The 12,093-nt window shown below is 42.1% G+C and overlaps 1 protein-coding gene across 1 annotated transcript in view; it reads right to left on the minus strand.

Moving 5' to 3' along the window:
- The window catches only part of mpp7a (MAGUK p55 scaffold protein 7a), a 78,529-nt gene that overhangs the window by 9,674 nt on the left and 56,762 nt on the right, over nucleotides 1–12,093 (minus strand). The window contains 2 exon segments of the mRNA XM_068748210.1: nucleotides 2,266–2,346; nucleotides 6,811–6,981. Of these exon segments, the coding sequence (XP_068604311.1) occupies nucleotides 2,266–2,346; nucleotides 6,811–6,981 (252 nt within the window).

Here is a 12,093-nt window from a genome sequence, read left to right on the forward strand (position 1 = left end):
CAGCATGCGACGTGGTTGGACGCTGGTAGTAGTGCCTTTCCTTACGATCCGAACTGATATAAAGGGTTCACGGAATAATGAACGGCGGGATTCATTCAGTCGCTCGAGAAGGAAAGACCACGGTGGTGGAGAAGACACCGAGTCGGACCTGTCATCGGGCTCAAAACATGAAAAGAAGGCCAAAGCAGTCTTGTCACGAGATAGCATATACTTATACCTCCCATTCAGACATGTTGTAAAACACACTGCCAAACAGCACCTCGGCAGTTAGACCAACCATCGGCCATGCGCTACTCCAACATAGCTTTGTGGTGTAAAAAAATAATTACAGAGAAACGAAGGAATATTCATCCATTCAATCCCAAATCATGGAAAATATCACCAACTTGGATTGGGATCAAAATGTTTAACCCCCCCGACTCTAATGGCTCATTGCAGTGTTTCCTGTCTTTCTTAGGAGGCTGGTTTACATTTCGCTACGACATTCGGGGGGGGGGGGATAAAGTCTAAACCGGGGCCACAAATCGGTGGTCTCCAAAGCTCCGGTTTTCAAATTAACAAAAAGGGGCTTAATCGGAAACAACAGCAAGTGTTAAACGCATCCATGTGTCCATTGGCAGCAATCAAACCTTCAAAAAAGAAAGAGAGGGAGACGAATCTTTTCCTCTAAACAAGAGCCAGGATTTGTACCATAAGTCTTCCATATGAATCAGGCTCTATTAAACGAAGCATCACAGGTCACATTTGAGAACAATTAACATGCCTGGTGGAAAATAAGGCCCCACTGATGTGATTTTAATACCAGGGACATTTCAAGTGTCAGACTTTGACCGGGACACATCAGTTATGCCACACTGCATGTAGCAAACACAGCAACTAATCGGTGGTCCTCATATTTCCTCAAACTCATGTTGCAGTTTCCCTCCAAACCACATATTGTAACTGTGCAATTACTAATGCCACTGCCCCGCTTAAGTATATGAATCAAAAAGATTTATTTGTCCCAACATGCTGGCTTTCAGGACATCTGCGCTGCAGAAACTAAAAAAGCTCACGAGCCTCGGTGAGTCAGTCGTTTGCAGCAGAGCTGGATGATGTTCAGAAGTTTGTCCCTGGGCCTTGAAAAAGGGGCGGAGGCAGCGGAAAAACGACAGACAGAAAGAAATTGAAGAATAAACTGAGAAAGAAAGGAGAGTGGGTAAGCTCAGTGCCAGTTCTTGAGGCTATGGATTGGCATGTCTTCAGCAGGTAGAAAAACACAGTTTCCTCCGTCATTCAGAGATTGTCATGGAGACTGAGACAACCTGACAATTAGGCTGCACAGGAGGAGAAACAACTCCCTGGGCCCTGTGAGGGCCCGCCACGCTGCCTGAGAGCTGCTGCTCACTGCCAGACGGCTCCCGGTGTGTCGACCTTCAACGCTCAACAGTACGAGCGCACGGGAAGCCTTGGCCGGAACGAGAAAGACAAACATCCTTCATATAAAGTCATTATGTGGAGTTGCTGCCGGGGGGCACCGTGTAATGGGAATTTGATGCGGCATTCTGAGCGCTTAGGCGTCTCTGAGAATGTTGCTTCTCTGTTTTTGTCATTGTGGAACAAGACAAAATTCAAATGGAGTCGGACGAGCACAGAGGAAAGCACAGCACCGATGTTTGAATGGTTGTTCTCCCGCTTGTTTCTTTTAACTCTGTCGCTATCTCAAGCATTGCTTGTTGAAACAGAGAAGAAGCTAAACTCCATGAAGATAAAAGGAGTGCGCTTGTGTGTACTGAGATGCATGAGCTGATTTACAGGTTCCCATTTTGTTTCTATCTCTACTTGCTATCAAATTAAATGCAAAAATGTCAAAACATAAAAAAATAAATTGAAAATGTAATTAAAAATGTTAAATGTTCCTACACATTTGTTCTTTATTCTAATGGTTTTAATGAATGTCAATTAGATTTCCTGTCTAACTGAATTATTTGATAATGAGTTCAGAATGTAAATATCTGAAAATTTCTGCAATAATACAGCATAATATTACATATATTATTATGGGTTGAACGTGATTACTGTATTTATTGTTGAGGATATCTGATGCCCCTACTCTGTAAATGATCATGTGTATGTCATCCACACATTTGACAAACAGCAATATGCATTTTTTTTTAAACAGCGAGAAGACAACTGGAATCCACTTGAAGATGTCTTAATGCTAGTTTTGATCTCAGGCGCTTGGGGCAAGACGGAGCGTGACAAAGACTCAGTGAATGAACTTACGTGGAATGGTCACACTGAAGTGCTGGGGGTCTGAGATCAAAAGTTTCCTCTTGAGCTCATTTGAGCCAACGCCTGTTGGTCCTGCACAAACACATAAAACATGAAAACAACTGAAGAAGACGCTGCAGTCAGAACAAAGAGAAGCAGCTATTCTGGTCCTTTCCTCTTCACTTGTTTAAGAAAAACCCCAGTCAGCATTTCTGCAATGTTAAAATACAACTTTAAGAGGATCACCGACTATAATGGACGGGGAGTCTATTTGTTATGTTTGCTGTGCGTAACTAAGGCTGCAGCCATTTGACGCCATCAGCCCGCAATGAACTGTGCACGTGAAAACATGGCAGCCACCGTGTATCAATTTATGTTATGTCATAAAATCTGTTTTGTTTACAAGACATGTTTATATATTTGTGTCAATGTATTTCCATAGTAGAGGTCTATGGTTGTATTTTTGTAGTTACAGTCGGGGTTCCCTTTAATACTGAGGAACACAAACATCCAGCAGCTTCGGAACTTATTTGAAACAAGTATTAAAATACAGAATGCAAATTGTAAAATTGCAAATGTTGATGACAATTGTTTGGGTTTGGTGAAAGACTGGAATCAAAATACAAATTGTCTCAATTTCCCATCTTTCTTCCTCCCGGTCTCTGAAACCAAAGTGCGACCTCATCTTATCTTGAAGGAGCTGGTCTCCATATCTTTGATGAACTGGACAAGACTTTAGTTTTGGACTCAAAAGGTTCGGCATTTCCAGTGTTGACCACAACTCTGCAGCGTGTGGCTGTTGTGAGAAGGTGCTTCATCTGGGCTTTGAGATTCCTCGCATGCCTGACGTTCTGGGCAGGCACTACAATCACATCAAACCTTATTGGAAATCTGTTTCTCCAGGCAAATGTGTATAGCAGGCCTGTCGGCTAAAACAAACAGCCGAGGAGTTCACTGAGTGATGTTGCGTAGGTGGAGAGACAGGGACAGGGGAACAGAGAGGGCGGGAAAAAAAATGTCGTAAAAGACAGGTTCTTATTGCTAAGAGAGAAAGAGAAAGATCCTATTTCCTCTTGTGCTATCTGGGCTAATCCTCAGACTTCATCTGGCATGAAACGAGGAGGCTAGCGAATGATCCACAACCTGACAAATATGTGTTGACAACGAGGCTCTGTTCTGTCTAATTTTTTGAATACCAGCCTCATTCAGACTGAATGCTTTCCCGTTATTTCTACACATGGTTTGGGCCCTATTGGGTGACTTCTGTCAATGATAAAAGCCGTCTCCTCAGCAATGCTCTACTGTGTACTGAAATGAAAAACAATAAATAAAAAAAGGAGCCCAAACTCTTTGGACCGATGGCACGAGGCACTTTGTGGTTGCCGTCTCGCGTAAACAAGCAACATGGCCAACCAAAGACAGCGATCAATCTTCGCTGGAGAGAGTTTTTCAATGAGGGCGGGGAGGGGGGGGAAAAAACTCTGCGGCGCTGGGAGTCGAGTGCTTGGTTGATTTATTAAAATGAGGAAATGGAGTTCATTTTGAATTTGTTTCGGGAGTACAGGAGGAATGCAGCAGCGCTGTTTGAACAAGGCTGCGGGCCGATGTTGTTGTAGGTGCCGAAAGTGGCAGAGCGTGCTAACAGAGGCTCTTTTATGGGAGCTATCGCAGCGGTGCAGACAGTCATCCCAGCAGGCCACAAGCCCCCTTACAAGTTTGTTTGCTTGAGTCTGAGCCTAGATATCAGGGTTCACACACAGGGGACCAACAGAGTCATTTGTGTTACCCAGGGTATGACTTATTGCCCCACTTCTGCATGCTCGTGAAACCATTTTCACCTTGTACATCACTCCCCTGCTTTGCCACTTGTGATATCAATAATGCATGGCAGCAGGCCTTCACAGAATACCTCAGGTGGCGATTAAAGCTCATTCCAGCTGCATCAGTGCCTGCCAAAGCGGCCCAACAGGCCCACTAGCAACCTTTACAAGCAGAAGCAGCCCCCCTGCGGTCCCGTTACATCGTTTGACCTTTAACAGGCCACCTCTTTGTTCATTGTTTCAAAGAATGCCCCAGTACAACAACAGCAATCTGAATGCCACAATAACGGGGCATAAGTTTCACAAATATGTTTGGACAAAGCTATAATGTTCATATTGCGAGTTTATGTTCTGTCTCTCTGGCCCCGTTGAGGCACCTTTGGCCTTACAGTTTGCCATGCCAGTAAAAGTGTCAGACTTCATTACTGCGCTCATTAGAGACGCTGCTTTCAATATCGTGAGCTTAATAACCTCCAGGCCAAGAGCAGAGCACATTACATACAGCTTGCACAGGGAGACCAGGTCCCGGCCTGCTGAGCCAAAGCTCTGGGCCTCAGAGCCTTGACCCAGCTTAAAACTCGGCAGACCCGGCCTGCCAAATACTCGGGTCAGAGAACATTACAGCGCTACTCACAGGGGTGCTGCCACATTTAGAGGATGACAGTGTAACCGCAGATAATTTACAGGGCAGTGCTACGACGTTTTAACAGCAGGGAAGTCCTCACTGTTGGATACCAAATAAACACTCACGTAGGGTATCGGGGCATTTGAAATATGTCATGGCTAACCCAAAAATTAAAAGTTTTCAATTCATCAGAAATGCAGAAAGTTCAGTGTGTCACATTACAAGGAAATATGGAAATCAGCAAACCCTTCTGTCAAGTTAAATAATCACATTTCCTTAAAGCCACCAGTGGTTAAGTAAAGCTATGCATGCATTATGCATAAACATATTTTCATTGGCCGTCCGGCTTAAAACGTATGAAAACCAAGATAAGCATCTAGAATTTTTTTTGAAGCCAATCTTAAGACTGTTCTTTATTTCAGAGCAACATTTGACAGCCGGTATTTCGTTAGTGGCTACTGTCAACCCGGACATGCACATGAAGGAAAATACGTAATACCTTTGTAACCAACGTTCTACAGACTAGTAAAAGAGCTGCTTCCAAAATGAGTAACATGCCATTAGTTAACTGTCATGTGGGGTTACAAGTTAGCAAAAAAAACTTCTGTTTTTAAATCTAAAGAAATATGAAGAGATGTGTAAATCAACCTGGCAAACAAGGTCAGGCTGGAATTAAATAACAGATCTTATTTATTGCACCTAATTGTAACTTTGCACTGCTATTCAAGAGTGCTTTATTCTTTATTCTGTTATTATAATAAGGTTAAATACTGGTACCTGTTTTTATATTATTTGTCCAGATTGTATCAGCTGATAAATGACTGCTGGTATTATTATTACAAAAAAAATGTATTTATTAAAAGGCAGTATATGATTAAAAAGAAAACAGTCTTATACATTGAATTGAAGTGATAACATGACACGTTCTCCACCTATACAGAAAGGTACAAGCACGGTTACCAGAAACGTTTTTATAAAAATGGAAAATCAAGAGACTCTGGGGAAAGGAAGACAGAGCGAGAGGGAGGCAGAGCAACATAAAGCAGATCTTGGCCCTCCACTTCGTTATGAGTGAAATTGTCCATAAGTTGTCCTCCAAATTATGGAAGTTAATTGAAAATATTTACATTAGCATGACAGGTGGGAGAGGTTCAGCATCCTCCTCCGTCTAAGGCTGTGTCGTGCTGGTGGGAAAATGAGGTTGCTAATTAGCAACACATCTGATGAAGTCCATGCTTTGCGTGGAGAATATAAGTGAACCACGGCCTTGGTTAATCAGGCCAGGAGCACACCTCTCCAGAAAGCATGCATGAGGAAAAAAACAACCTTGTTGCCAGCAGTCTTCATTTTTAAATTAACCTCACAATCTGTCAAAAGTGCTGCTGGAATATCTGAAATGTAAAAAAATGAAGACTGGAACGGGCCAGATGAGTTCCCAGAGTGCATATCTTACCCTCATGATTGGAAGGAGTGACACTGAAAAATTTGTGGAATTTATTTTGTTCCATTTGTGTCCGGGACATTCTTGTCATTTTTTATTTATTTTTTTGTTGCAAGTAGCATGCTTAAAAAGGAAAATGTGGAAAAAGCTAGAACTCACTGATGGTACAGTTGGCCCTCAGAAAGATCTGCACCTGGCTCAGCAATTGTTCCACCATCCACTGGCAAATCTTCCAACCACAAACACTGAATAAGAAGCTGCTAAATTCATTTCAAGGCCTTGGCACGTTATAAAGTTCTTTGGAAGGCTTTGTTACACCCTCGCTCTGCAAGGCAAGTGTTTACAATTTCATCAGCTTGAAGAGGACGTTGGGAGGCTTGAGCCATGAATGAAAGGGCTAAAACGCGACTGATGAATATGAGGTCTGCACTATCAATTCCACTGAGCGATAACAGAACAAGTTATGGATCCTGGGCAAGCCTTCTCTTGGTTGGGGTCATGTGAGGGCAAAACCAAACCAGCCGGGGCTTCTGGAGATGCAGAACGTTTGAACTCAGCGTGTCATCATGTCTGCATGTTAGGGTATTTATGCAATCTATGGTGCCAACTTTAACGTCAGTAGAGCTTTAGAGGAGCAGCAGCTCTTGATAGTGATTTTCGCCTCTACTCACCTACTAAGACCACTAGTCTGTATTTGGCTCCGTTCTGCCTTTGGTACCGCGTGACCTCTTCGTATGTTGGCACGTCTGCCATGTCATACATTTCACTCTTCTTACACTCGTACATGGACTTGTTTGTCTTCTTGTCCTTCCTACTGAGACGGAAGCTTCTTCTGAACCCAGCTGGAGGTCAGAATGAAATTACAAAAAGGAAAGGAAAGGAGACAAAAAGAAACACATTAATCTACAGTGACTGTGGCAGCATTTAAGTCTATGCGGGTAAAGTCCAACAAAACGGCATACACATAAGCCTGCAGCTGTGCAAATCGATTTATGGTTGTTTCCGTGTCTTGGCAAACACCTCATCAGTTCAATGCCCAATACCTCATTTTGTGTTACGCGGCCCAGTTTTATGACGGCTACCTTTGCTTTAGGTGAAAGAAGAACAGTGTAACACTCAGCCAAACAGTTTCCCTGGATATCACACGCAAACGCTTAACTCACATTTTCCTCTGATGACATGTGGTGGATTTTAATTATCTTTTTTTTGTTGCATACCTCTAGGAGAATGAGGTGATGTTTAAAGGATTTAACATTTGTGAAAAGCTATAAAATATAACTCGGTGCTTTCTCATTACCAATATTTCCTCTTTAATCAAGGCAGCAGTGACTGATGCTCGGTTTTTTTATTATTACATTTATCTCGTAGTAATTGCCTGCTACAGGATGTGACTTAAATACAAGCCGGCTAATGTTTCTTCATTCAACAGTCGGTCTAAGATTTACAATTCAGTCACACTGCTAATTTACATAATGGTGAGTTAAGTGTGTGTGTGTGTCATTTCGATGGCCAAAAAGGGATTGCTGGTACGTGTGTGTGTGTGTGTGTGGTTTCACCAGAGATGAAGAGGGGATGATGAACCTCTTAAAATAATAGAGAAGAAGGGTGGCTTTAGTCCACAAAAATACTTCTCATCGTATTTTTACTGGTGACTAAACATGTTGCCATTGAAACAGAAGTTATGCCAGTCTGCTGATTTAGACATACGTAGGTCTGGTCAAACAGACTGCCCGGGGTATTGCTCGGTTAAATACAGAGTTGCAAGTCTTACCTTTAGCTGAACTTAAATTTTTTTAAGTATTTCTCTAAGTACATATATATTTTTTATCCTCAGATTGTTTTTTAGCCTTCTCTTCCACTATTTCAATTTTGAAATGAACTCAAATAGATAATGTAAAAACACCAATTAAGGTAAAGTTGCATGAAAATTGTTAATGAAAAATAAAACACACTGTAATGGTGACTTTGTGTGTGTGTGTGTGCGTGCGTGTATATATCCGAGTGCATTTATAGTTCTCCTTTGAACATTTCGTACAGACTTTGTTCCACTGTGGGTATGCCGTGGCTTATGCTGTCTGTGCCATTTCTCCTGTGGTTAATCCACTCATACCTCTATCCCCGCTCCGTTTTAGCCTCCACCACAGTGGAAAACACACCACTCATTTGCATTTCTCCTGTAAAGCATCAAGCTGTAACCAAAACGCCGAAGGGCTGACATCATTATGATAAACATTAAAACGATATCCTTTTGAAGGCAAACAGTCAAAATACGTCCCATCTTCAGTTTTCAATCAAGGAAGGGCTGATTAAAATTGGATTGAATTACTTTGGATAAAAGATTTGGCTTAATTTGCTTCAAATAATATTAAAATAATTATCTGATTCTCAGGGAAAATATGGATAATTAGAATTTTCGATTCTTGTATTGTGAACAGATGTTCACAATCAGTTTATCCATACCTGAAAAGCTAAGACATCGTTCTTCTGAAACAAAATAGAAATACATCCACATATTGCTGTACCCAGCATGGTGGAATTGTTCCTTCTTTGCGTTCATTGCCAGATCGCAGGCACATTTTAATGACAGCCGCATACCACCACCCACTTTGTCAGAGTGCGTTGACGTTGAATAATAAAAGAACTCCGCCTCCATATTTATTGGCTCGATTTAAGAGATATGGTTACATAATTTTCATCTCTACCTGGAAAAGAATCAGTACATCTTTCAAAGAGCCTGCTGACAACAGTTCCGTTTGAAGTTTCCCTGGAACCAGAGCTGAAGCGTTTCAGTGTCCCGGTGTGACTATCTACACACACACTGCCTTGGAGTGTGGCGTGAAAGTTTCCCTGCTCAAGTCTCACAAGCACATGCACCAGGCCGTGACTGGGTAAGTCCCAATGGATGCAATAAACACTTGTGTACACCTACATGCTCCGTCGGTCACGGTTTCCCTCTCTAACACACCGATGCTTTGATTTTAATTTCTTTCACGGAAAAAGAAAAATTGAGGAAAAAAGAGAAGCATTTAATACAGTGGAAACACAAACTGTAATCAAACACACAGAGAGACAAGTTTAAAAAAAACTGCCGCTTTAAAGTCACGAGCAGTCAAGCAAGGCCATTTTCCAGCATGATAGTATCTAACAACTACTTAAGAAATGTGCCATGTTTGTAAAGGAAGTGCCTGAAGGGCTCTAAGAATAAAAGTGCGACTACAAACTGCCCACTTGGAAACTAACATCCTGTGAATCGCTACAAAACTGCACCTATACAGGAAATGGCTAGAACTGTAGTACAAATAAAAAGTACAGCCCAGTAAAGACAATGGGAGTCTGAAAGGTCTGAAAGAAGAGAACCCTGAGAACAATATGAGCATCAGGCCCTCCAGACATCATGCATGGGCGATCAGCAAGATCCCAACACGGAGAATGAGAAATGACGGCTGTTTTTTCCTCCAATCAAACGTGATTTCCTGCAAAGGAGGGAGAAAATGTGTGGCAAAGCAAAGAGAGAAAAGTTTCATAGTGAAAACACCTGTCGGGGGGGGGGGGGGGGGGGTGCAGCGAGGGCCACGATCGAGGGCCTGTGGCCTAACTACTGTAGAGGGGATCCGCTGACAGCAACAGTGCCATCCTCGCTCTCCCAGTGGGGGCCCCTCGCGCCTGTGGTCTAACGGAGACGACATCTATGGCATTAAGCGGGCGTGGCAGCTGAGGATTGAGTGAGTATTACGCTCCAGGCTCGACGCCGCGTGCTGCGGTTTAACGCTGTAACACTTAGTCCTGTTCATGGGCACCGAATGTGGGAAGCATTACCGGCTCTTTCAAACTCATTATTCTTGCCGCCCATTACAGGCTTGGTTGGAGGGCCTAAGGCTCATGGGACGACGCTTTCCACACTGTCAGCCATTATTATCCCAGGAGTGCGTAAAGGGAAGAAGAGTACTGCTCCTCATGACGCAAATACAAAATCCTGGCGCAGACAGAAGGACTTCTCCGTTTGATTTAGCACCGGTCACAAATGATGCCTTGGCTTTCAGAAATCACGGAAGCATGCATGCAAAAATATGCCTGCATTGCTACATATCTGATTCATGTCATTGTGGACAACAAAATATACTGTAAAGAAGTATCCAGAGGATTCAAGATATCAAGGAGAATTAAGAGGGGACACAGTAATACCCAAAGTAAAGGATATACCCCAATAAAACAGAAGTGTGTCATTCAAACACCACCTTCCCCCCCCAGCTGCTAACATCTGTGAAAATAACTATGCTGCAGCGGTAAAGCTGGCTCCATGGCTGATTTGATGATTTTATCAAAACGTCTAACTACGTCCAGAAAACAGTGTGTATCTGACTCTAGCGCTGGACTTTTGGGACATTAATAAAACAACACTGAAGTGAAGTTGTGCAGAGAGAGAGAAAAAAGTAGTGCATTTATTTACATTAACTCGAATTTAATAGATTCTAGATCCTATAGATATTTTGTGACTGTCTGAGGAATTGCTGTTATACGATGATGGAAATATGCATATGTGGCAATCCGCCGGGATGAACTAATTCAAATGTTATCTTGGAAGAAAATACTCTGGTAGTAGTTTCCGAAGCCTTTGCTCTAATCCATTGGAAAGTGCTACCCAGCAAAATGTTACAGGCTTATTGTGGTGGAACATGGCGTCTGGACTTTGGCTAAAAGAAATCCAGTTGTGTCAAGTGATATTTGTTTTTTCCTCCGTCTTCTCCAGCAAGCTCTTCGAGTTTGGGTTTTGTCTCATTTCACAACAAAGCGAATGTATTGTTGAACACAAATATATAAAAGGTTTTGGGATCATTGTAATTATGAAATAATTGGCTAGATGACAGCGTTCCCATTGGTTTCAAGGGCCTAATGTCCTAATTGTAAATAATAGAGTTAATATAGAAATACATGATGACTAATATTTATATACATTTTAAAATGTGATTTTCAGGTGAAGAAAATTAAAGTCATAGACAAAGAAATCAACACCTAATTTAAATAACTGGTAAATAATGGTTGCTCCAACACACTGATAAAACCACACCTGCAGTCTCTGATTGTACCCAAATGTTAGCTATCTTAAATAAAAATAAAAAAAACTTCTATCTTAGGATGCACATTTCTACAATATATTGGCCCAGTACCGTGGGGAAATACCAGTATGGTGCCCTACACCTCCAAAACCATTAAACTTGCTGCATGATGAACTCATCTCACTTTAATCAGCTTACAAACCTTTTCCATTTCTTCATAATTTGGACATGGATTGTGTGGATTTTTATATATTCAGCTTTAACAGATCTAGATCTCTTTCCATGTCCTTCATTTATGCATGCATCTTTCTCTCTTTGGGTGTTGAATGCTTTGGAATCAGTTTCGAGGTGTCACCGAGCCTCCATATCACAAGTGCATTAATTTTCTGGTTTCGATTTCAGCTGATGGCACTAAGTCGTCCCCCCCCCCCCCCCCCCCCAAAAAAAATAAAAATAAATCTGCATCTGTATCTCTCTGTGTCGTGTTTAAACTCCTGAAACAAAAGTCTGGAAGACAAGAGGCGAATATGCTATTGGAGGCAGCTTTCCTCCTTCTTGAGGATGTCTTTGGGCCTTACAAGCATTGCATCACTGTGAGAGGCACGAAGGAAAGCAAACCAAAAATTGAGGACAACAATTGTCGACACCGTCCCACCCTCCTCCTACATTTCCCCATGCAAACTCAGTAGCATTGCAAAAGCATCTGTAAGTTCTAGAATTTCAAAATGTTACGAACGGACCAACTTTAAATCATACGACCACATCCAACAGGCTGAAAAGCCACGCAGCAAGTACTCACATAGAGAAGATGTTATTATAACTCACAATTTGTTTATTTTTTTTATCCTGCTCCTCCCGAGGTTCTCTCATTTCAGTTAAACCTCGTTCTGGGCTGCTGGA

This window comes from Brachionichthys hirsutus, chromosome 14 (assembly GCF_040956055.1).
Source record: "Brachionichthys hirsutus isolate HB-005 chromosome 14, CSIRO-AGI_Bhir_v1, whole genome shotgun sequence".
Taxonomy (NCBI): domain Eukaryota; kingdom Metazoa; phylum Chordata; class Actinopteri; order Lophiiformes; family Brachionichthyidae; genus Brachionichthys; species Brachionichthys hirsutus.